Genomic DNA, 27638 nt, shown 5'->3' with positions numbered 1-27638 from the left:
GTCCTTGCACGTTGGGGTACTGGCATATTGGAAGCAAAATTTCTTTGAAAATGGCATAATAAACGTTTACATGTAGAATATTTTTTTTTGCCAGTGTGTGTCAAGCTCAACGGGTTTTGGTGGTTGTTAAGACCTGCAAAAATCAGCGCCCTTTTTTATTTTTAGGCAATGAGTTGCCCTGATTGGTATTTTTTGTAAAAGTGTATATACACATCATCGCTCGTTGTACTCATTGCACAATGTTACTTTTATTGTCCAAAGGGGCAATCAAAAATGAATAAAACAAAATGGAAACGTACATACGTTTGGATCGGTGTGAAGCCAGTGAACAATTTGAGTGGTGGAAACTAAAAGAATATTCATAAATGACTTAGTTATAACACTTAGAATGAGTGTACATTTTTTGTACAAAACACCGTATGTGGTTTTTTTATATATATATATATATAAATGCCTCAAGGGCTAGGTGGCGCTGTATTTATAACTGAATGTTGTCATAGAGATAGCTTCAGGCCTTGACGATAAACATACATGTCAAGTTTGGGATTTTTTGGAGCATGTACCGGGGAGTTATTATGCATATCCTTCATTCACGATATCGCTTTTAATGTCCATAAAGGCTATCAAAAATAAATAAAAATATATACATGTTTGGATAAGTCTGATGCCAGTGAACATTTTGAGTGGTGGAAACTAAAAGAATATTCATAAATGACTTAGTTATCACACTTAGAATGAGTTTACATTTTTTGTACAAAATACCGTATGTGGGGTATTTTTTTTTTATGCCTCAAGGGCTAGGTGGCGCTGCATATATAACTGAATGTTGTCATAGAGATAACTTCAGGCCTTGACGATAAACATACATGTCAAGTTTGGGATTTTTTGGAGCATGTACCGGGGAGTTATCAAGCATATCCTTTTTCATTGCGAAACACAAATTTTGATGCCCCGCCCTCATCATATAGTATTTTGAAAAGTCAAAATTTTTCTCCCTGTCGTTGGCTCAGGTCTTGACATGGTCCAGGCCAAGTCTTAACTCAGTCGGATGAAACGTGTAGGAGAAGTGGGCAAAAGTCTGCCCCCTGTGAATGTGCAAAAATCGTCAAAAATGGGACATTCAAAAATTCGTAGCTCACTTCCTGTTCATTTTAGCATATGGGTACAAGAGACTTTTTTGTAGGTCTTGGGCTCCCTCATACACCTAAAAATATTCGTCGTTCTTGCTTAAACGTACAACTGGGGCTGTTTCGTTAAAGATTTCTAGGGGGCGCTATTGAGTCATTTTTGTAAAAATAGCACAATCGCCGATAAAAAATTGCTCATTTTGCCAGGCCAGCTGTGTGTGCCAAGTTTCGTGTGTTTCTGTGCCAGTTTAGGCCCTCAAAATTGGCGTTGTTTTCTTGGCGAACAGCGCTTAGCCACGCCCACAGCGACTCGTGAAAACTCACAAACTTCGTGTTGTGACAGCATGAAGGCCGACACCCTCATCTGAGCAAATATGAGGTAGGTCCAGTTAACATGGTTGGAGAAAAACATTGAAGAAAAATCGTAAGAAAAAAAATTGCCAGTAGGTGGCGCTATCAGTAAGATGAAATATAAGTTTGTAGATGTCTTTAGGGCTGGACTCTCATCAATTGTGTAAAATTTTGAGAAGATAGCATCATCTCGGTCAAGTTAATGCAGCTTTTGTTGTCACGAGAAATCTTCAGACTTTGCGGCACCGTAGCGGCCACGCCCTTTGGCGAAAAGTTACAATATTCGGTGTGGGGCATGATCAACATCTTAAGGCTTTTCTGACCAATTTTCAACTGGATCCCTTCAACGAGCTCAGCACAGTAGCTAAAAACGTAAAGTATGACAATTATTGTTACCACTAGGTGGCGCTACATGGATAACTGAATTTTATCATATAGATGTTTTCAGGCCGTGACTATTAAGTTGCCTGATAAGTTTGCGATTTTTTGGAGCTTGAACATGGGAGTTATTAAGCATTTGCTCTTTCTGGACAAATGAAATTTTAAAGGCAATATTTGATGCCCCGCCCCCGTCATATAGTATTTCGAAAAGGCAAGATTTTTTCCCCAGTTGTTCTCTCAGGTCTTGAGATGATAAATGCCAAGTTTGAAGTCAATTGGATGAAAAATGTTTGCAAAGGGGGAAAAAGCATGACCACAGTGAATGTGCCAAAATAGGCCAAAATTGGACATTAAAAAATTCATAGCTCACTTCCTGTACATTTTAGCTACATGGTCCCAATAGACTTTTTTGTGCGTCTCGGGGTGCTACACGTGCCTGCCAATTTTCGTTGCTCTAGCTCAAACATGCCGGGCTTGGTTTTTATTTTTCTATGCTTGGGGGCGCTATAGAGTCGCGTTGTTATGACGACTTCATAATATCAAATTTTTCGCCGGGCCTGAGGAGTGTGCAAAGTTTGGTGAGTTTTCGTAAATGTTTAGGTACCCAAAATCGTGATCGTTTACGGAGAATAATAATAATAATAATAATAATATTAATAATAATCCGATCGAAAAACAATAGGGACCTCGCAGCGGTAGCTGCTCGGGCCCTAACTAGAGCTGCGAGCAGCTATAAAGGGCCCTCGCAGCCCGGGCCACGTTGGGGTCCTTGCACGTTGGGGTACTTGCACGTTGGGGTACTGGCACATTGGGGTACTGGCATATTGGAAGCAAAATTTCTTTGAAAATGGCATAATAAACGTTTACATGTAGAATATTTTTTTGCCAGTGTGTGTGTCAAGCTCAATGGGTTTTGGTGATTGTTAAGACCTGCAAAAATCAGCGTCCTTTTTTATTTTTAGGCAATGAGTTGCCCTGATTGGTATTTTTTTGTAAAAGTGTATATACACATCATCGCTCGTTGTACTCATTGCACAATGTTACTTTTATTGTCCAAAGGGGCAATCAAAAATGAATAAAACAAAATGGAAACGTACATACGTTTGGATCGGTGTGAAGCCAGTGAACAATTTGAGCTGTGGAAACTAAAAGAATATTCATAAATGACTTAGTTATCACACTTAGAATGAGTGTACATTTTTTGTACAAAATACCGTATGTGGGGTATTTTTATTTTTTTATATAAGCCTCAAGGGCTAGGTGGCGCTGTATTTATAACTGAATGTTGTCATAGAGATACCTTCAGGCCTTGATTATAAGCATACATGTCAAGTGTGGGATTTTTTTTGGAGCATGTACCGTGGAGTTATTAAGCATATCCTTCATTCACGATATTGCTTTTAATGTCCATAGAGGCTATCAAAAATAAATAAAAATATATATATGTTTGGATAAGTCTGATGCCAGTGAACATTTTGAGTGGTGGAAACTAAAAGAATATTCATAAATGACTTCGTTATCACACTTAGAATGAGTTTACATTTTTTGTACAAAATACCGTATGTGGGGTATTTTTTTTTCATGCCTCAAGGGCTAGGTGGCGCTGCATATATAACTGAATGTTGTCATAGAGATAACTTCAGGCCTTGACGATAAACATACATGTCAAGTTTGGGATTTTTTGGAGCATGTCCCGGGGAGTTATCAAGCATATCCTTTTACATTGCGAAACACAAATTTTGATGCCCCGCCCTCATCATATAGTATTTCGAAAAGTCAAAATTTTTCCCCCTGTCGTTGGCTCAGGTCTTGACATGGTCCAGGTCAAGTCTTAACTCAGTCAGATGAAACGTGTAGGAGAAGTGGGCAAAAGTCTGCCCCCTGTGAATGTGCAAAAATCGTCAAAAATGGGACATTCAAAAATTCGTAGCTCACTTCCTGTTCATTTTAGCATATGGATCCAAGAGACTTTTTTGTAGGTCTTGGGCTCCCTCATACACCTAAAAATATTCGTCGTTCTTGCTTAAACGTACAACCGGGGCTGCTTCGTTAAAAACTTCTAGGGGGCGCTATTGAGTCATTTTTGTAAAAATAGCACAATCAACAATAAAATATTGCTCATTTTACCAGGCCAGATGTGTGTGCCAAGTTTCATGAGTTTCTGTGCATGTTTAGACCCTCAAAACTGGCGTTGTTTTCTTGGCGAACAGCGCTTAGCCACACCCACAGCAATTCGCGAAAACTCACAAACTTCGTGTTGTGACATCATGAAGGCCGAAACCCTCATCTGAGCAAATATGAGGTAGGTCCAGTTAACGTGTTTGGAGAAAAACGCAGAAGAAAATTCGTAATAAAAAAAATTGCCACTAGGTGGCGCTATCAGTTAGATGAAATATAAGTCAGTAGATGTCTTTAGGGCTGGACTCTCATCAAATGTGTGAAATTTTGAGAAGATAGGATCATCTCGGTCAAGTTAATGCAGCTTTTATTTTCACGAAAAATCTTCAGACTTTGCGTCACCGTAGCGGCCACGCCCTTTGGCGAAAAGTTACAATATTCGGTGTGGGGCATGATCAACATCTTAAGCCTTTTCTGACCAATTTTCAAATGGATCCCTTCAACAAGCTCAGCACAGTAGCTAAAAACGTAAAGTATGACATTTATTGTAACCACTAGGTGGCGCTATATGTATAACTGAATTTTATCATATAGATGTTTTCAGGCCGTGACTATTACGTTGCCTGAGAAGTTTGAGATTTTTTGGAGCTTGAACATGGGAGTTATTAAGCATTTGCTCTTTCTGGACAAATGAAATTTTAAAGGCAATATTTGATGCCCCGCCCCCGTCATATAGTATTTCAAAAAGGCAAGATGTTTTGCCCAGTTTTTCTCTCAGGTCTTGAGATGATAAATGCCAAGTTTGAAGTCAATTGGATGAAAAATGTTTGCAAAGGGGGAAAAAGCATGACCACAGTGAATGTGCCAAAATAGGCCAAAATTGGACATAAAAAAATTCATAGCTCACTTCCTGTACATTTTAGCTACATGGTCCCAATAGACTTTTTTGTGCGTCTCGGGGTGCTACACGTGCCTGCCAATTTTTGTTGCTCTAGCTCAAACGTGCCGGGCTTGGTTTTTATTTTTCTACGCTAGGGGGCGCTATCGAGTCGCATTGTTATGACGACTTAATAATATCAAATTTTTCGCCGGGCCTGCAAAGTTCGGTGAGTTTTCGTGAATGTTTAGGTACCCAAAATCGCGATCGTTTGCGGAGAATAAAGAAGAAGAAGAAGAAGAAGAAGAAGAAGAAGAAGAATAACTAGAGCTGCGAGCAGCTATAAAGGGCCCTCGCAGCCCGGGCCACGTTGGGGTACTTGCACGTTGGGGAACTTGCACATTGGGGTACTGGCACATTGGAAGCAGAATTTCTTTGAAAATGGCATGATAAACATGTGGACTTTTTTTTTTTTTTTTGCCAGGTGTGATGAGTGTGTCAAGCTCAATGGGTTTTGGTGATTGTTAAGATCTGCAAAAATCAGCGTCTTTTTTTTATTTTTAGGCAATGAGTTGCTCTGATTGGTATTTTTCGTAAAAGTATATATACACACATCATCGCTCGTACTCATTGCACAATGTTGCTTTTATTGTCCATAGAGGCGATAAAAAAAATTAATAAAACTAAATAAAAAATACGTATGTTTGGATCGGTCTGATACCAGTGAACATATTGAGTGGTGGAAAGTAAAAGAATATTCATAAATGACTTAGTTATCACACTTACAATGAGTTTACAATTTTTGCAAAAATACCGTAAGTGAGGCATTTTTTTTTATGCCTCAAGGACTAGGTGGCGCTGTATTTATAACTGAATTTTGTCATAGAGATACCTTCAGGCCTTGACTCTAAATATACATTTCAAATATGGGATTTTTTGGAGCATGTACCTGGGAGTTATTAAGCATAGCCTTCATTCACCATATTGCTTTTAATGTCCATAGAGGCTATCAAAAATACATAAAACTAAATAACAAAAATATGTATGTTTGGTTAGGTCTGATGCCAGTGAATATTTTGAGTGGTGGAAGGTAAAAGAATATTCCTAAATGACTTAGTTATCACACTTAGAATGAGTTTACATTTTTTGTACAAAATACCGTAAGTGGGGTATTTTTTTTTCATGCCTCAAGGGCTAGGTGGCGCTGCATATATAACTGAATGTTGTCATAGAGATACCTTCAGGCCTTGACGATAAACATACATGTCAAGTTTGGGATTTTTTTGGAGCATGTATCGGGGAGTTATTAAGCATATCCTTTTTCAGTGCGAAACACAAATTTTGATGCCCCGCCCTCATCATATAGTATTTCCAAAAGTCAAGATTTTTCCGTCTGTTGTTGGCTCAGGTCTTGGCATGGTCCAGGTCAAGTCATAAGTCAGTCGGATAAAACGTGTAGGAGGTGGGCAAAAGTATGCCCTCTGAAAATGTGCAAAAATCGTAAAAAATGGGACATTCAAAAATTCGTAGCTCACTTCCTGTTCATTTTAGCATATGGGTCCAAGAGTCTTTTTTGTATGTCTTTGGCTCCCTCATACACGTAAAAATTTTCGTAGATCTTGCTTAAACGTACAATCGGGGCTGCTTCGTTAAAAATTTCTAGGGGGCGCTATTGAGTCATTTTTGTAAAAATAGCACAATCAACAATAAAATATTGTTCATTTTACCAGGCCAGATGTGTGTGCCAAGTTTCATGAGTTTCTGCGCATGTTTAGACCCTCAAAACTGGCGTTGTTTTCTTGGCGAACAGTGCTTAGCCACGCCCACAGCGACTCGCGAAAACTCACAAACTTCGTGTTGTGACAGCATGAAGGCCGACACCCTCATCTGAGCAAATATGAGGTAGGTCCAGTTAACATGGTTGGAGAAAAACATTGAAGAAAAATCGTAAGAAAAAAAATTGCCAGTAGGTGGCGCTATCAGTAAGATGAAATATAAGTTTGTAGATGTCTTTAGGGCTGGACTCTCATCAATTGTGTAAAATTTTGAGAAGATAGCATCATCTCGGTCAAGTTAATGCAGCTTTTGTTGTCACGAGAAATCTTCAGACTTTGCGGCACCGTAGCGGCCACGCCCTTTGGCGAAAAGTTACAATATTCGGTGTGGGGCATGATCAACATCTTCAGGCTTTTCTGACCAATTTTCAACTGGATCCCTTCAACGAGCTCAGCACAGTAGCTAAAAACGTAAAGTATGACAATTATTGTTACCACTAGGTGGCGCTACATGGATAACTGAATTTTATCATATAGATGTTTTCAGGCCGTGACTATTAAGTTGCCTGATAAGTTTGAGATTTCTTGGAGCTTGAACATGGGAGTTATTAAGCATTTGCTCTTTCTGGACAAATGAAATTTTAAAGGCAATATTTGATGCCCCGCCCCCGTCATATAGTATTTCGAAAAGGCAAGATTTTTTCCCCAGTTGTTCTCTCAGGTCTTGAGATGATAAATGCCAAGTTTGAAGTCAATTGGATGAAAAATGTTTGCAAAGGGGGAAAAAGCATGACCACAGTGAATGTGCCAAAATAGGCCAAAATTGGACAGGGTTAGGGTTAGGGTTAGGGTTAGGTACAGGAAGTGAGCTATGAATTTTTTTATGTCCAATTTTGTCCGATTTTGGCACATTCACTGTGGTCATGCTTTTTCCCCCTTTGCAAACATTCTTCATCCAATCGACTTCAAACTTGGCATTTATCATCTCAAGACCTGAGAGAACAACTGGGCAAAAAGTCTTGCCTTTTTGAAATACTATATGACGGGGGCGGGGCATCAAATATTGCCTTTAAAATTTCATTTGTCCAAAAAGAGCAAATGCTTCATAACTCCCGTGTTCAAGCTCCAAAAAATCTCAAACTTCTCATACAACTTAATAGTCACGGCCTGAAAACATCTATATGATAAAATTCGGTTCTACATATAGCGCCACCTAGTGGTAACAATAAATGTCATACTTTACGTTTTTAGCTACTGTGCTGAGCTCGTTGAAGGGATCCAGTTGAAAATTGGGCAGAAAAGCCTTAAGATGTTGATCATGCCCCACACCGAATATTGTAACTTTTCGCCAAAGGGCGTGGCCGCTACGGTGCCGCAAAGTCTGAAGATTTTTTGTGACAATAAAAGCCGCATTAACTTGAACGAGATGATCCTATCTTCTCAAAATTTCACACATTTGATGAGAGTCCAGCCCTAAAGACATCTATGAAGTTATATTTCATCTTACTGATAGTGCCACCTAGTGGCAATTTTTTTTTCTTACGAATTTTCTTCAACGTTCTTCTCCAAACACGTTAACTGGACCTACCTCATATTTGCTCAGATGAGGGTTTCGGCCTTCATGATGTCACAACACGAAGTTTGTGAGTTTTCACGAATCGCTGTGGGCGTGGCTAAGCGCTGTTTGCCAAGAAAACAACGCCACTTTTGAGAGCCTAAACTGGCACAGAAACACATGAAACTTGGCACACACACCTGGCCTAGCAAAATGAGCAATATTTTATCGTGGATTGTGCTATTTTTACAAAAATGACTCAATAGCGCCCCCTAGAAATTTTTAACGAAGCAGCCCCGCTTGTACGTTGAAGCAAGATCTTTGGAAATTTTTAGGTGTATGAGGGAGCCCAAGACATACAAAACAGTCTCTTGGACCCATGTGCTAAAATGAACAGGAAGCGAGCTACGAATTTTTGAATGTCCCATATTTTACGATTTTAGCACATTTACAGGGGGCATAATTTTGCCCACTTCTCCTACGCGTTTCATCCGACTGACTTCAGACTTGACCTGGGCCATGTCAAGACCTGAGCCAGCGACAGTGGGAAAACTCTTGACTTTTCGGAATACTATATGATGAGGGCGGAGTATCAAATTTTGTGTTTCGCACTGAAAAAGGATATGCTTAATAACTCCCCGGTACATGCTCCAAAAAATCCCAAACTTGACATGTATGTTTATAGTCAAGGCCTGAAGCTATCTATATTACAACATTCAGTTATATATGCAGCGCCACCTAGCCCTTGAGGCATGAAAAAAACAACCCCACTTACGGTATTTTGTACAAAATTTGTGAACTCATTGTAAGTGTGATAACTAAGTCATTTATGAATATTCTTTTACTTTTTCCACTACTCAAGATGTTCACTGGTATCAGACCGATCCAAACATATGTACTTTTTTATTTTGTTTAATTTATTTTTGAAACCCTCTCTTCACAATAAAAGCAACATCGTGCAATGAGTACGAGCAATGATGGGTATATATACTTTTGCAAAAAATACCAATCAGGTCAACTCATTCCCTAAAAATAAAAAAGGACGCTGATTTTTGCAGATCTTAACAATCACCAAAACCCATTGAGCTTGACACACACATCACACCTAGCAAAAAAAATCCACATGTAAAGGTTTATCATGCTATGTTAAAAGAAATTTTGCTCCTAATGTGCCAGTACCCCAATGTGCGAGTACCCCAACGTGCAAGTACCCCAACGTGCAAATACCCCAATGTGGCCCGGGCTGCGAGGGCCCTTTATAGCTGCTCGCAGCTCTAGTTATTCTTTATTCTCCGCAAACGATCGCGATTTTGGGTACCTAAACATTCACGAAAACTCACCGAACTTTGCACACTCCTCAGGTCCGGCGAAAAATTTGATATTATGAAGTCGTCATAACAACGCGACTCTATAGCGCCCCCTAGCGTAGAAAAATAAAAACCAAGCCCGGCACGTTTGAGCTAGAGCAACGAAAATTGGCAGGCACGTGTCGCACCCCGAGACGCACAAAAAAGTCTATTGGGACCATGTAGCTAAAATGTACAGGAAGTGAGCTATGAATTTTTTAATGTCCAATTTTGGCCTATTTTGTAGAGGTGGGTCAAAAAAACGATTCGACCGAACCATCGTTCGTCAAGGGGAGCTAAACGACCGTATCGGTAGCAGACTTGTCAACCGATACAAAATCCGCCGGGAATCCTTAGATACATCGCTTGTAAAGCTCTGGAACGGATATCGCCTGGCCGTGAATCGGTTGCGAGTGAGACTTTATAGTTTTCATAACAATAGCAAGACTTCTGCACCGTCGACTTGTTTTGTTTACGTTTCAGGAGCAGCACTATTCAAGCAACTTCCGTGTTTACAGAGAGCTAGCAAAGTTGCGCTCAGAGACGCTTCATTCCCCGGATGTTGTAAACATAATGCAAAGACGTTACGCACCTTTTTTTTTTTTGGCACACCGTCAACGCCGGGCTCGCGACACGGCGCGCGCGCGCGCGCACAACGAGTGACAACATCAACTGAAGACAGTAGCAGAAGCCAGTGCCATACATCTCGGTATTTCCCATGGCTATCGAGTCCTCTCGGTGCACTTGTATGTCCCAGGCCGGCGTTGGAACTGCGCGCGAGCCAAAAGAATAACTCCGTGACGATCCAATTCATGGATTCAAACGACACAGGTATGTCACACAGCCAACACACCAGCTAAGCTGAAAGCACACTGCAAGTATCTCATTTCTCAGTTTGTGGCTCCCTGTCAATGTACACAACTAGTATGAGCAGCAGATAGGAGAACTGAGACGTGCCCGCAATTACGTCATCAAACTCAAAATGAACGACAGCCCAAAAAAACAAAAAAAACAAAAAAACATGAATAGTTGTGATTCCGTGGTCAGCATCGTGTCTCAGATTAAAAAAAAGAAAAAAAAATGTCATACATTAACCAAAAATGAATGTGATGGCAAAAGAAAAACAAAAATTGTTAAAAACAAAAGTTGTTGATAAAAAGGGAAGGGCACTTTTGGAAATATTTTTGGATATATTACGTGGTTAAAATGTGTTTGATAGATTTATTGTTCCATAAGGTGGCTTCATATTTCTTTTGGCTGGACGGTAGGTTTATTTCATGTCTTAAATTTACGTTTCTGAAATACTTAACACTGTGCACATATTCTGTTTAATTGTGTTGGTGTCTTTTTAAAGGTTAAATATTTATATTTCAAATTGAATTAGCAGCCTTTTGTTTTCCTGATCCTTATTTTGAATTTAAAAAAAAAAACCAAAAAAAACAATTATAACTGTCAATAGACTAATACATATTTAAACTGATACATTTTTCAGTCATATCGCCCAACCCTTTGTTGTGGCCTATTTAAATAATTGATTCAATATATAAAAATATAGAAGACATTTCTGTTGTTTTTTTTAACACATTTGTAGATACTGTAAAAATTTGTGGTGTTTTAAGATTAATGTATACAAGCAACAAATGTCACTAAGTTTTGAATATTGAAATGAATCGTATCGAATCGAAAATCGTATCGTTTCCAAACTTAATCGAACCGTATCGAACCGTTCTGTTCTGAAAGATAATCGTTTTTTAATCGAATCGCAACCTGTGTATTGAGATACATATCGAATCGGCTTCATGTCAGAGATTCCCACCCTTACTATTTTGGCACATTCACTGTGGTCATGCTTTTTCCCCCTTTGCAAACATTTTTCATCCAATTGACTTCAAACTTGGCATTCATCATCTCAAGACCTAAGAGAACAACTGGGCAAAAAATCTTGCCTTTTCGAAATACTATATGACGGGGGCGGGGCATCAAATATTGCCTTTAAAATTTCATTTGTCCAGAAAGAGCAAATGCTTAATAACTCCCATGTTCAAGCTCCAAAAAATCTCAAACTTCTCAGGCAACGTAATAGTCACGGCCTGAAAACATCTATATGATAAAATTCAGTTATACATATAGCGCCACCTAGTGGTAACAATAAATGTCATACTTTACGTTTTTAGCTATTGTGCTGAGCTCGTTGAAGGGATCCAGTTGAAAATTGGTCAGAAAAGCCTTAAGATGTTGATCATGCCCCACACCGAATATTGTAACTTTTCGCCAAAGGGCGTGGCCGCTACGGTGACGCAAAGTCTGAAGATTTTTCGTGAAAATAAAAGCTGCATTAACTTGACCGAGATGATCCTATCTTCTCAAAATTTCACACATTTGATGAGAGTCCAGCCCTAAAGACATCTACGAACTTATATTTCATCTAACTGATAGCGCCACCTAGTGGCAATTTTTTTCTTACGAATTTTCTTCTACGTTTTTCTCCAAACACGTTAACTGGACCTACCTCATATTTGCTCAGATGAGGGTTTCGGCCTTCATGATGTCACAACACGAAGTTTGTGAGTTTTCGCAAATTGCTGTGGGCGTGGCTAAGCGCTGTTCGCCAAGAAAACGACGTCAGTTTTGAGGGTCTAAACATGCACAGAAACTCATGAAACTTGGCACACACATCTGGCCTGGTAAAATGAGCAATATTTTATTGTTGATTGTGCTATTTTTACAAAAATGACTCAATAGCGCCCCCTTGAAATTTTTAACGAAGCAGCCCCGGTTGTACGTTTAAGCAAGAACGACGAATATTTTTAAGTGTATGAGGGAGCCCAAGACCTACAAAAAAGTCTCTTGGACCCATATACTAAAAATAACAGGAAGTGAGCTACGAATTTTTGAATGTCCCATTTTTGACGATTTTTGCACATTTACAGGGGGCAGACTTTTGCCCACTTCTCCTACACGTTTCATCCGACTGAGTTAAGACTTGACCTGGACCATGTCAAGACCTGAGCCAACGACAGGGGGAAAAATCTTGACTTTTCCAAATACTTTTTGATGAAGGCGGGGCATCAAACTTTTTGTTTCGCACTGAAAAAGGATATGCTTAATAAATTCCCGGTACATGCTCCAAAAAATCCCAAACTTGACATGTATGTTTATAGTCAAGGCCTGAAGCTATCTCTATGACAACATTCAGTTATATATGCAGCGCCACCTAGCCCTTGAGGCATGAAAAAAAAAATACCCCACTTACGGTATTTTTACAAAAATTGTAAACTCATTCTCAGCCTGATAACTAAGTCATTTATGAACATTCTTTTACTTTCCACCACTCAAAATGTTCACTAGCATCAGACCTATCCAAACATACGTATTTTTTATTTAGTTTTATTTATTTTTGATAGCCTCTATTGACGTTAAAAGCAGTATCGTGAATGAAGGATATGCTGAATAACTCCCCGGTACATGCTTAAAAAAATCCCAAACTTGACATGTATATTTATAGTCAAGGCCTGAAGGTATCTCTATGACAAAATTCAGTTAGAAATACTGCGCCACCTAGTCCTTGAGGCATAAAAAAAAAAAAAAAAAACACTTACGGTATTTTGAACAAAATTTGTGAACTCGTAAGTGTTATAACTAAGTCATTTATGAATATTCTTTTACTTTCCACTACTCAAGATGTTCACTGGTATCAGACCGATCCAAACATCAGTACTTTTTTTATTCAGTTTCATTTTTTTTGACCGCCTCTATGGACAATAAAAGCAACATTGTGCAATGAGTACAAGCGATGATGGGTATATATACTTTTACAAAAAAAAAAACAGTCAGGTCAACTCATTCCCTAAAAATAAAAAAGGAAGCTGATTTTTGCAGATCTTGACAATCACCAAAACACATTGAGCTTGTCACACACATCACACCTGGCAAAAAAAAATTCACATGTAAAGGTTTATCATGCCATGTTCAAAGAAATTTTGCTCCTAATGTGCCAGTACCCCAATGTGCGAGTACCCCAACGTGCAAGTACCCCAACGTGCAAGTACCCCAACGTGGCCCGGGCTGCGAGGGCCCTTTATAGATGCTCGCACCTCTAGTTTTACTTGTTCCTCACTAGTTCATCGAGACTCACTTTACACCTGGATTGTAAGCTTTTCGGACGGAAGGTATGACACTTGGGCTACTTTATCCTGCAACATGTTTTTTGTATTTTTACTTCTCCGCTGACTTGAGTGAAATCCCCAGCTGGGGAACTCAGCTTTTTACACTTGCCTTGCAGTCTGGCGGAACACTATGGTTTTACAATTTCCAGCTCATGAACTTTTAGGAGAAACTCCCCAAACACGCATATCTCTAAGTCAATCCTCTGCACTGAAGGCAAGAGAGGATCTGATCTGACTGCACGATTGTGTTCAATGTACTGTAGCACAAAAAAATACTAAATGCACCCTATGATTCGATTGGCACTGTCAGAGAGTTATTGTTCAACAATATGTTGCAGGAATTACACAATAACCTTGCCAGGAAGCTGAATTCTCCGGTATTTGTGAGTTCACAAACTCCGGAGAATACATCTTGTACCGCTCCCACTGATAGGTTTGCAGCCGACCTTTTTTAGGTCGGACCAACCAGGCATTGTTTAGGGCGGGACGAAACCAATAAGCGCCGATGGCGAGGGGGAAACAAACAAACCTAACAGACGAATGAACGCTGCAATTAATTCTGTTCTCGCAGAATTACTCTCATTGACATTTACTCATACTAAACATACAGCATTTACTAAATACTAAATACCATCCATCTAAATACTACTATTTAGATGAATGTTCTCATGTGTATGTATATATATATATATTATGCGATGTAGTTGTTGAATATCGTGATATCGATATTATTGCGATATTTACTTACTTAAAGAAATAACATTTTTATTGTCAAATGAAAGAATAACATTTTTTTCACGTGCTAAAATGAGCACGTACAATGTTCCTAGTGATCCAACCATCCATCCATCCAGCCATCCATCCATTTTCTCGACTGCTTACGTCTCACAAGGGTTGCGAGTGGTGCTTGAGCCTATCCCAGCTGGCTATGGGCAGTTGGCGGGGTACACCCCGAACTTGTCACCAGCCAATCGCAGGGCACACAGAGACAAACAACCATCCACAATTGACAATTCGCCAGTAACCGGACCGATGACAACAGTTTCTGCTCCGAGCTATATGACTCTCTGTTCACTTTCATGATGACTGGAGCGGCCGGGCGTGCGTGCGTGCGTGCGTGCGTGCGTGCGTGCGTGCGTGCGTCCGTCCGTCCGTCCAGCTGTCCGGCCGGCCGGCCAGCTAGCCAGCCAGCCAGCCAGCCATGCATTAGCAGATTCGCTTAGCCTCACAATATTTATATAAATCATTTGTGAATTACCTCTGAGGCTCGGGTTGTTTTTAACAAGGTGCGCAAGACGCGGTCAGTCCTGGCCTTGCATTGCCTCACAGCACCATAACAGAATCTTCTGGCCACAATGGACCCAGCAGAGTCAGAGCGCTTAAAGAGTGCTCTTTCAGCACAAGGAGCACTTGTTGGACGACACCAATCAACCCTGCAACAAGTGATGGACCGCCTACAGCAACTCTCCACCAGCATTGACTGGCTGAATGAGCAGGTTGCAGCCATGAGTCACCAACTGACGGCAGCCCCTCCAGCCTCCTGGCCGTCTTCTCCCAGAGAGCCATTTATTCCCCTTCCTGCTTCGTATTCTGGCAACTTAGGTACATGTGCTCAGTTTCTGCTACAATGTAGGTTAGTGTTTAACCAGTAACCCAGTACTTATACTACCGCCCATCAAAAATTGCCTTCATTATGTTCCTATTATCAGGACAAGAGGCCGCTTGGGCCTTGGCCATTACTGAGCAAGGATCGGTACTGCTTAACGATTATGAACAGGTTACTGGAGAAATGAAACGCATTTTTGATCACCAGGTGTGGGGTAAGGAAGTGGTCGGCCAGTTGCTAGATTCACGTCAAGGTAGCCACACAGTGTCTCAGTTCGCATTAACTTTACGGATTCTGGCAGCCAGTAGCGGGTGGGGGGACTCTGAACAACAAATCATTTTTCAGTAGGGACTTGCTAGGGAGATAAAAGATGAATTGGCTGGAAGGGAAGAATGTAACTCACTGAATGAAGTTATCACATTAGCCACTCGGATAGACAATAGGCTCAGGGAGAGACGGAGGGAAAAGAAGACGGACCTGGGTTGTCGCTCGCCGACTTTCTCACCGTCCAGCTTAAACTTGGGAGTACCACCGCCTCATCTCCTGTCAACGCTCCCAAACTCCTATCCAGCACATCTCGCGAAGAGCCCATGGAGTTGGGCAAGGCTCGACTCACCCCTGTTGAACGACAGCGACGCATGAGGAATCGACTGTGCCTGTACTGTGGCCAGGGGGGCCACTTCCTGGCTAGCTGCCCCGAGTTGCCAAAAGCCGGGGCTCACCAGTAGGAAGGGAGGCACTGGTGAGCCGAATATCTTCCCCTTCTTCCTCCCAAATACATGTTCCAAGTATGATTCACATGTCACTTTGCTCATTGCCTGTCCAGGTGCTGATAGACTCAGGAGCCGATGACAATTTATATACATTGACTACGATAAAAAACACAATATCTCACTGACTCCACTGACTTCCCCCGAGGAGGTTCTTGCAGTAGACAGAAGGCTCCTAGAAAGGGTTACACACCGAACCACGTCCATTAATCTGTCTCTCTCTAGTAACCACCATGAAGTAATCGAGTTCTATGTGATTTCCTCCCCACTCGACACCGCAATTTTAGGGATTCCCTAGTTGGTCTACAAGTACTATTCGGAACTGGAACAACTATTGGCATGCCCACTGTCTAAAGTCAGCCCTACCCGCCAGAGGCCCTAGCTCCACCCACTCCTCAGAAGATATCGACCTAAGTAATGTCCCCAGAGAATACCACGATTTAGAGGCGATTTTCAGTAAAGACTTAGCATGCTCCCTTCCCCCCTTATAGACCTTATGACCGTGGTATTGAATCGCTCCCTGGGGCTCCACTCCCAACACACAGACTATACAACCTGACCAAACCCGAACGGGAAGCAATGGAAAAATATATTACAGAATCACTAGCTGCAGGACTTATAAGACCCTCCTCATCTCCATTAGGCGCAGGATTTTTCTTTGTAGAAAAGAAGGACAAAACTCTGCGCCCTTGAATTGACTACACCGGCTTAAGAACAAGTACCCTCTGCTGCTCCTGGACGTTGCATTCAGCCCCCTCCACGATGCAACGGTGTTCACCAAATGGGGTATATGCCACGGAAAAGGTGGGACTGTTTTTGCACATCAGTTTGTTTCCGGTTCGGTTTGCAACGTGTGGGCTGCGTCAAAAATACTTGTGCTTCCGACTTTGTGCCCCTCGGTTGCTCATTCGCAACCCGGACCGGAAACAAACTGATGTGCAAAATCACGTCCCGCCTCTTCCGTGGTATATACCCCATTGGACCTCCAAAACGCCTACCACCTGATGAGAATAAACGACGGCGACAAGTGGAAAACTGCCTTTAATACACATTTGGGACATTTTGAGTACTTGGTCATGCCCTTTGGGCTCACAAACGCTCCAGCAGTTTTCCAGTTATTCATGAACGATGTATTTAGAGACCTGCTAGATAAGAATGTTTTTGTATACCTTGATGATATTCTCATCTTTTCTCGATCACATGAGGAGCATGTGGGTCACGTGTGAGAAGTCCTCGGGAGGTTAGTAGAAAATAAGTCGCTTGTTGAGAAATGTGAATTTCATGTTTCCACGGTTAGGTTTCTGGGCTATGTGATAAAAAAGGGTAACTCAGGGACGACCACACCAAAATTGAAGCAGTCAAAGAGTGGCCTGTGCCTGCCAATCGTAAGCAGCTACAACGTTTTCTTGGGTTCGCTAATTTCTATAGAAGATTTATTACGGTAGTATTGCAGCTGCTCTCACGCAATTGACCTCGAACAAACTTTGCTTTATGTGGTCCACTGATACTCAATGTGCTTTTAACCGGCTGAGAGAACTCTTTGTAAATGCCCCTTTTCTCATCCACCCAGATCCTGAGCAGCGGTTCGTGGTAGAGATGGATGCGTCTGATTCAGGAGTGGGGGCAGTCCTCTCTCAACGCCTGCCTGTGGACCAAAAACTACACCCCTGTGCTTACTTCTCCTGACGCCTTTCCCCGGCGGAGCTATGATGTGGGGAACCGTGAACTCCTGGCAGTGGTCCTAGCACTTCAAGAGTGGCGGCATTGGCTGGAGGGTGCGGCACATCCCTTCATCATTTGAACGGACCACAAGAACTTCTCCTACCTTCGCTCTGACAAACGATTGAACTCCCGTCATGCTCGCTGTGCTCTCTTCCTCGGAAGCTACTACTTCACACTCACCTATCGCCCCGGTTCCCAAAACCTGAAACCTGACGCCCTCTCACAGCAGTTCGGCTCTGGAGAGGAAGAGAAAGCACGATCAGATTCCCCTGAGTGTGTGGTCGGGGCGATGCGATGGCGGGTGGAGAAGGATGTTCTGGAGGCACTTGGCAACCAACCGGCTCCAGATGGATGTCCTCCAGGGAGACTGTTCGTCCCATCTGCCGCCCAGACTCCCGTGCTCCTCTGAGGGCATACTTCAAGAATCGCTTGCCTTTGATCCACCGGACACTCTCCCTGATCCAACAGCGCTTCTGGTGGCCGGCCATGGCTGCAGCTGTTCGAGCCTTTGTTGCCTCATGCTCAGTTTGCGCCCCAAGAAACCTTCCCATCAAGCCCCAGCAGGCCTTTTGCGCCCCTTACCCATCGTCTCTCGGCCATGGTCTCATAATGCTGTGGATTTCGTCACTGGTCTTCCCCCATCTGAGGTTAACGACACGATTCTCCAGGTCAGTTCATTATGTTCCCCTCCCAAAACTCTCCACCGCCTTAGAGACCGCAAACCTCTTGGTCCAGCATGTGTTCAGGCTCCACGGGATCCCCATAGACATCGTGTCAGACAGAGGTCCACAATTCACCTCTCAAGTCTGGAAGGCTTTCTCTGTCTGGCACTGGGGATCTCTTCCAGTCTCTCCTCCGGCTACCACCCCCAAACCAACGGGCAGACGGAGCGCGCCAACCAAGACCTGGAGACAGCTCTGCACTGCGTAGCCTCACGCCTTCCTGCCTCCTGGTCCACACACCTCCCATGGGTGGAATACGCGCATAACTCACTGATCAGCACTGCCACAGGCATGTCACCATTTAAGGTGACGTCAGGCTACCAACCCACTCTGTTTCCTAGCCGGGAGTTTGAAGTTGCCGTCCCGTCCATCCATGCCCAGTTCTGCCGTGCCTGATGAGTCTGGAGGGAGGCTCGGTCAGCCCTGTGCAGGACAGCGGAGCGCAACCGCCGTCTGGCTGACCGAAGGAGGACCCCAGCCCCCGACTACCAGGAGGGACAGCATGTCTGGCTGTCCGCACGGGACCTGCCCCTTCAAGTAGACTCCTGCAAAATGGCTCCCTGCTTCATTGGCCCTTTCCCCATTGACAAGATCGTCAACCCGAGTGCCGTCCGACTCCAGCTTCCAGCCTCCCTCAAGATCCACCCCGTTTTCCACGTGTCTCTTCTGAAACCGGTCACGGACTTCCCCCTCCAGTCACCCGCTCCGCCGCCACCTTCTCCCCGCATCATTGATGGATACCCTGCTTACACTGTGGATCGCATCCTGGATGTCCGCAGAGGGCAGAGGGTTCCAGTATCTCGTCGACTGGGAGGGGTACGGCCCGGAGGACTGATCCTGGATCTCACGTGCCCTCATTTTGGACCCGCAACTGCTGCAGGATTTTTATGCCCGCAAGCCTAGTAGGCCCGGTCGAACGCCAGGTGACGTTCCTAAGGGGGGGGGGGGTTACTGTCATGGTTCTGTTTTCTCTCTTACTGCAGTTCCCCGAGTGTGGCAGTAGGCGGCTTCAACATCGCACACCTGGGGCTCATCAGCTGATGACCCAACAACCTATTTAAACAGCCTCTCCTTTTGTTCCGTGCCGGAAGATTCCCTTGCTACACCCGCTACGTTTGCTTACCTCCTCCTGCCACACCCCTTGATAGTCAAGTTCCCGTTCTCTGGCTCGTTGTGTTCTTTGTTCCCTTTTTCACCAATCTCGCCCTGGTCAAGTAAGGTGACTCTTGCTATTGCTACTTTTGTCTCTTGTGTTTCCTTGAAAAAAGTGTTTTATGTTGCTACTTTGTGCTCTAGTGTTTTCTCGTCCCTGAACAAGGCGTTTTTTGTTTCTACTTTGTTTTCTAGAACTTTTTCCCTGAGCAAGGTGATTTTCTGTTGATACTTTTGTGAACAGTAATCTGTTGACTTTGTCTCGCTCTGCATCCTGGGTCCTGGCCTTGTTTTGCCTCACGGAACCATAACAACATATGGCCTTTAGTTGTTTGTCTTGACACTTAGATGTCTTCCTTGATCTACCAGTACACTTGACTTTAACAACCTTCCAATGCTGTTTGTACTTGGTCCAGATCTTCGATACAGCTGACTGTGAACAGCCCACATCTTTGCCAATCATCGTGTAGAGTTACCTTCTTCAAGAAGTTTGATAATCCTGTCTTTGGTCTCATGGGAGACATCTCCCTTGTTGGAGCCATGATTCTTGCCAATCCACTTGGTCCAGCAGCCCTCCAAAGTGTGATAACTGCACTGTTTTTAACTGCTGACGAAGGAGCAGATATAATTTGAGGCAGGTGCCCAATTAAGGAAAGGAAATTGACTCGGTGTGTCCTTATTTTCTGCTCAAAATGGAGTGATTCCATATTTTTTTCCTCAGAATGGAGTGATTCCATATTTATTTCTCTGCATTTGCTCTATAAAAGTAACATTTACTGATCAGCACAATGTTTTTTTTTTTCATTTCTTTTCGTGTTTCTGAAAGCCAAGATGTTGCACTTTGGAATGACCTTACGACTGTTTCATGCTTTTTATCTGAGTTTGATCTACAGAATAAAACGTCTGAGTGAGTGCTAGTCCAAGACTGGTGATTCCATACTTTTTGCTAGGTGCTGTATAAATATATATATATATATATATATATATATATATATATATATATATATATATATATATATATATATATATATATATATGTATATATATATATATATATATATATATATATATATATATATATATATATATATATATATATATATATATATATATATATATATATATATATATATGTCGACTGATATCGGCACCGATGCCGATACCTGGTATCGGTAATCGCCCATTCCTTGTCAGGATATTCCCACCTCTGCCTCAATTTGACTCGGGAAAAACCCTGGATCTGTGGCAATAGATCCGGGGGGATGATTTTCGTGCCTAATAAAAAATTGTGAAATACTGGGTTAATATGCACTGATTTGAGGACCCTTTCATTGTGGCATGGATGTTGTTTAATACAACATATTTAAAGTTGTACCACAGTGTTCCAAACACATTAAGTTGCCCATCAAGGTAAAGCTATGCCCGATTTTTTGTCTTACTCAATGAAGTAGACCTCCCCTTTCTCGGTGTACGCCATCTCCCAATTGTCAGGCAGAGGGCCCAGCTCTTCCTCATCCACATCTGGGACCTTGTTGGGGGATTTGTCTGGAGATTTGGGTGCCTCGGTGGGAGCCTCGCTCGTGGCTGCCGCTTGGCTGCAGGTTTCCACGGCAACCTCTCCGGACGCGTCCGTGCTCTTGTCCTCGTGTTCACTGGACTCTGCACAGGAGAACCGTTGCGTTACATTTTTGGACAAATCAGGCTTAAATGTTCCTATTACTGCCCATAATAAAAATGAAAGAGTCACAGTACATTTGTTAGCTCGACCTTCAGTGGGAATTAAACTGACTTATTATCACATCACAATTATCAATACATTGGAAAAAAAAAAAAGCTTAGAATGCTAATGCTAAGTTAGCATGCTAATGCTAATGCTAGCTTAGCATAAGAATTCTAGGTTAACAAGCTAATGCTAATTCTAAGTTATCATGTTAATGTTAATGCTAAGTTAGCATGACAATGCTAACTTAGCATGCCAATGCTAGCTTAGCATGCTAATGCTATTGTTAGCTTAGCATGCTAATATTAATGCTAATGTGACCTGATCTCAACAGGAAGTGACCCAATATCAACAGCAAGTGACCTCTTATCAAGGAAGTATGATTTCAATCGAGAATGACCCTACCCCCCTCACCAAAAGTCTTTGCTACATAAAAAAATAAATAAATAAAAATTGTGTGGTCCTTTCATCTTAGCTCAAACTCCAAGAAGGAGGAAGTGAAAACTTGCCTTTGAAAAGAGTTGTGTGCGCTCTATTCTAGTTATTTCTTGCAAATACTTGGAAATGCCAGTTCAAGTCTTTTTTTTTTTCGGAGGCGGTGGATGCATACACATACACACACGCACATCTGCAGACCTGGACTCACACTGCACACACTACACACGGCATGCATGATGAGTCAAAGCTGCCGAGCTGTGAACCCCCAGGAGGGAGAGAGGAGAGGGAGCGAGGGTGAGGGGGTTCTGAGGACAGAGAACATGAGGAGTAACACAGCACGTCAAAAAGAGAGAAAGACAGAAAAGACGGAGACTTTCAGGGTCAGGGAATGAGTCAGAAACACAAGGAAAGGATTTAGAGAGTGACAATAGATGCCATCAGCTCTTTTTTCGTCACACACATCACATGGGTGGATTTGGGGAGCATGACCAAGATTGGGGCAATCAATTGTCATGCTAATTTCACCACAAGTGCTGCAGCAAAGAGTGGGGGGAAGTAAACATACGTGTGGCAAAAGTCCTGATTTAACTGCTGCAAATAAGTACAATTAAAACAAGTTGGGCTGCGCTGTCACTATTGAATATTTTTAGAATGATTATAATCGATCATTCCATCGATTAACAGATTAATAAGATAACGTTTTATTTTTGCATGTAAGTATGAACAAAACAACTTATTTGCTGATTACTGTTTATTAACCACTTACTGTTGTTTATTTGGTATTGTTGAATGAATAAAATAGCAACTAAAAAACAGTTCAGCAATATCACATGAGAAGGATTGATGATGTTCTCAACAACCTTTTTGAAAGATGACCAGTCTGTTTTCATAAGGGACTACAGCAATCATCAAAGAGCGATTACTGTTGAGAGATTGATATCAAAGGATATGGACAATTTTAAATTAAATAAAGGCTCTATTTTTTTTGTTTTTTTTGTGCAAATGTGCGCATTTGTGTGCATGTGGGTGTGCGTGCGTGCGTGTGAATTCGGGTAAATTTGTACTCATTAGTTCACCTAAAACCTAATAAAAATCCCATTACCCTTCACCTTAACCGGATACTTCAGAGTCTCGCCAGTCATGAAGTTCAGAAGGTCAGGAGACCAGAGGAAAGGTCAAAGAAAAGAAAGATAAATCAAAGTGAAATCCAGCACCAACTAAACACAACCTGCCACCCACATGGTTTACAAAACCAGAATCTTACACCAACCCCAGAAACCTCTAAACTCCAACAGATTAGGGAGAACTCAAGAGACCAGAGGAACAACTATAAAGAGAGGACGGAGGGAAGGATAGATGAAGCAGAGTGAAGTCTACAGACACCAGCATCCACTGATTCAACAAGCAGTGGGAGGGAAAGGCGAATTCTGTTTGAATTTCAGTAGATGCTGGTGTGATGGATCTGGCATGTATACGGACCGTCACCAAAGAGGGGATCCTCGCCCCCCGCACGCCCCCCCACGGATCCCTCAAGCCAGGGCAGCACCAAGGCACAAACCCCCAAGAATGTCATCTTTCTCGCAACTGTTACTATAACAACCATGTTGTTGGCGCAAATCCATTGTCATGTGTTGGTGCAAATTGGTGGAAATTTGCTCCAAGCTGTCAGTTTTGGGGGCGTGTTTGCGCCGGTATATGATTAGAGCAATATCCTTAGTGAATAGGTGTGTAACTGGGCGCAGACTGCGGGTGCAGTTGTGGTGCAATATTTCGCGCTATTACCGGACGCAGCACATTCTTAGTGAATATGCCCCATAGTGTTTAAATCTTAATATTTGGTTTTTATTTAAATCAGAGATTTTTTCCATTAAAATATAATTTATAAGGAGGTTTAACCAGTGGCCGATATTCAGAGATTGTTTATTTTTCCAGTTAAGTTTTTTTGGCAATAGCAAGTGTCACGGTGGGGGTGTGGTGGATGGACCCAGAGGCAGAGGAAACAGGCAGGAAGAGTAATGACCGTAATAATAATAACTTTATTGACTGGCTGAAACGTGGATAGACTTGGCGTGACGAACGGGGGCAGAACTGGCGTGACGAACCTGGACAGATGAGGCATGACTAACATGGACTGACTTGCCGTGGTGCAGATACTTGGCGTGGATGACTTGGAAGACTTGGCGTGGCGTGGATGACTTGAAGACTTGGCGTGGCGTGGATGACTTGAAGACTTGGCGTGGCGTGGATGACTTGGAAGACTTGGCGTGGCGTGGATGACTTGGAAGACTTGGCGTGGCGTGGATGACTTGAAGACTTGGCGTGGCGTGGATGACTTGGAAGACTTGGTGTGGCGTGGATAACTTGGAAGACTTGGCGTGGATGACTTGGAAGACTTGGCGTGGCGTGGATGACTTGAAGACTTGGCGTGGCGTGGATGACTTGGAAGACTTGGCGTGGATGACTTGGAAGACTGAGTGGCGTGGATGACTTGAAGACTTGGCGTGGCGTGGATGACTTGAAGACTTGGCGTGGCGTGGATGACTTGGAAGACTTGGCGTGGATGACTTGGAAGACTTGGCGTGGCGTGATGACTTGGAAGACTTGGCGTGGCGTGGATGACTTGAAGACTTGGCGTGGCGTGGATGACTTGAAGACTTGGATACAACATTCAACATACAACATGCAGCAACCAGACTAGACAAAAGCACTTCACCAACAAAAGGACAACATGCAATGTATAATGCTCCCCCACCCGCGTGAAACAAACACCACTCCGTTATACCAACACTAATGAGACAATAACCAGACACACCTGGGAAACACAGCAGGCAGCGGGCACTAATTAGGTCACACAAACGGGGAGGGGAGACACACACAGGTGGACAAAATTAACAGTGACGAGACTAGGGGAGACAAAACTGGACAAAAGACAACACAAACACCCAAAACCAAACTAAAACCCAACCACCCAAAACCGAAACATGACAAGCAAGGGCTATAAGGGAGTTTGAGATTGTTTACGTGTTCGGTCAGTTGTTGTTAAGTCACCTAGTAAACACAATCTTGGAGATAAAGGAAGCCTACAGTTTAATGTATCAGAGAGCTTTTCCAAGACTTTAGTCCAAAAATATAATACTGGAGTACGACCATAAAGCATGAAGATAAGTGTTAGCAGTGTTTTGTGAACACTGGAGACAAATGTCGGAGTCGGAGAGTCCCATTTTCTTCATCATATATTGCGTAATATATGTTCTATGAAGGATCTTATATTGGATAAGTTGCAAATTTGTATGTTTTGTTATTTTAAATACATTTTCACAGATTTGGGTCCAAAAGTCAGGTTCCGGGATTACAAACAGGTCTTTCTCCCATTTTAAAATGGGTAAATACATTTTATCTGTGTGTAAAAGTAACTTATATATTTTTGACAGTTTTTTTGTTGTTGTTGTTATTGTTGGAGAAAGCGTAATATCTTTAGCTAAAACAGGCGGTTGGAGTGTATCCTGAAGTGCTGGAATTTGTTTCTTAACCATTTTCTTCCGTTTTTTTATTTAATATTTTTGGACCAAGGTTGTATAAGATATAAATCTGAGGAAAGACGGTGAAGGTGTGTAATTCCCTTTTGCTCCCATAAACCTAAATTAAAACGACTGATTATTAAGTTGAAAGTCGGGGTTATGTCAAATGGGAGAAAGCCCACAGGGCGCCAATTAGGAGTTTGTCATTTCTAATGCCTTCCACCAGGCAGTCAGGGTGGCGGCTATCATTGGGTTTTTAAAACAATTGTGTCGTTTTATCAATGTTGTAATAAAGAGTATGTCTGAAAGTCTAAGGTTATTACAAAACAAAGGCTCTAATTGATTACGTGATCATTAAAATAGTCCATTAATTTGATCATTGATAATTTGTTGATTAAATTTGACACCTCTAAAAACAACATTATAAAATTTACTGAAGCACAAAAAAAGTATGCATATGAGTATTGATGCTGCTCCCCGTGTGTTAAAAATAGCAGTTGTTTGAAGGATTATATTTCTTGTAACTTATATCCTAATTTCCATTAGTCTGTCTATGTAGTTTCACATTATACGTTCCCATTAAGCAAGTGGACTTTCATAATGAAATGGTTTGGGTGAACATTTTGATGTTTCAATGTACAGGGATTTTAGTTCTCTGGTTTTATGTGTCATTTTTACTAGTGTTGTTCCGATGCCGATACTGCATTAAAATAGTGGTATCGGTGACTACTCACAAGTAACATGCCGATACCATTAATTCCAACGCTAATATAGGATTTTGGATGCAGCATCTTGTGCTTGTGTACGACATTCACTGATATGTGACATGTTCACTGCATGCCAATCTAAGACATCCTATTGGCCATTGAATGCTCTGAACCAATGGCAGGACAGCTTTTTTCATGTTGAGGAGAAAAAACCTTAACTCATTCACTCCCAGCCATTTTCACAGAAGCAGTCCCGTTCGCTCCCGGCTGTTTTACTGGATTTTGACTGATTTTGCAAGGCCCACAAAATATTGTGTTCTATTGCTATAAAAGCATGGAACCTATCAAAAGAAAGATTAAAGCCTCTTCTTTCATCAGAAAAAAAAGTATGTTTATATCTGTTTCCGTTTTGCAGCAATTAGCATTAGAAGAGAGCTAAGTTTCATCAGTTTTCACAAATCTATTTAAAATTGTAAGTAATTGAGCTTTTTTTCTAGATGGCCCTGGTTGATATCCTTTGCTCTGCTGCCACCTGCTTGCCGTTTGTGGAATAACTACCATTTCTGCAACCGTTCTTTGCAGTTGAGAGGCTGCATCAAAGCCTTCTCTCTGTATGCTCTAGCATAAAAAACAAAACAAAAAACGTATAAATACGTCTTTGGGACACTTAGAACATTAAAAGAAAAACATATTTATACGTTATTGGGACCAAATGAGTTAAGTATCGGTATCGGCCGATACTGCAAAGCTGGGTATCGGTATTGGTATCGGGAGCCAAAAAACGGTATCGGAACAACACTAATTTTTACAGTCAACTTCAATTGGGAGTGACAAATAAACATCTTGTAGCATGCACGCTGTGCTTCTTATTTGGAGAACTTTGTTAGCTTAGTCTTCTTTTTATGTCCTCAAAGTGATGTAATATGACTCCCATATGATCTCCCATTTCCTGAAATTGATGAGAGAGTGGGGACAAGTGCTTAGAAATACTTTAAGAAGTGTGTCTGAAAAGGTTTAAGTGTGTTCTACGTTTAAATGTGTTTAATGTCTGTAGTAGAGGTAACACAATGTTTTTGGTGGCCACAGCAATCACGTTTCAGGCCACTGTTTTATATATATATTTTTTAAATGTTTTTTCTCTCAATCAGATTTTCTCATACCACATACAGATCTGGAATGAAACCCCTCCAATAAACGGGGGTTCACTGCGCTTGTACTTTCTCACTTCTCATTTACTTCCCAAGTGTTTGCATAAAAACACATTAGTCAACCTTCTTTTCATTTCTTACACTGTGTTGGATCTGGTTATGGTATACAGGAGAGTTTAAGCTTAGATGATATTAACTTTAATCTGTTTTGGGTTTTTTTTAGATGTTGCATTGTTGGATCACACGAAAGGCCATGACGGGAGTTAATCCTAAACTTTTGGATGTAAGGAAGTAATTTGCCCAGAAAAGGGAAATACCATTTTTAAATAATTATGTGACTGCTGCGAAGCAAAGCAGGCACATATTACTATCCTAGAAAACGGCGTTAATTATTTTTCTTTATTTATCGGAATTTTTCAGACAAAATGCGTCTCGAACC

General features: G+C 41.9%; 1 protein-coding gene across 12 annotated transcripts in view; it reads right to left on the bottom strand.

Annotated features, from left to right (window-relative positions):
- magi2b (membrane associated guanylate kinase, WW and PDZ domain containing 2b) overlaps positions 1-27638 on the bottom strand; it is a 738212-nt gene that overhangs the window by 541506 nt on the left and 169068 nt on the right. For all 12 annotated transcript variants that reach the window (XM_077515476.1, XM_077515479.1, XM_077515478.1 and 9 more), the window contains one exon: positions 21108-21327. In XM_077515476.1, the coding sequence (XP_077371602.1) occupies positions 21108-21327 (220 nt within the window). The remainder of the gene's footprint in view (positions 1-21107; positions 21328-27638) is intronic.

The sequence above is a fragment of the Festucalex cinctus genome, chromosome 3, assembly GCF_051991245.1.
Source record: "Festucalex cinctus isolate MCC-2025b chromosome 3, RoL_Fcin_1.0, whole genome shotgun sequence".
NCBI lineage: Eukaryota > Metazoa > Chordata > Actinopteri > Syngnathiformes > Syngnathidae > Festucalex > Festucalex cinctus.
This window is presented reverse-complemented; position numbering and strand designations above follow the sequence as displayed.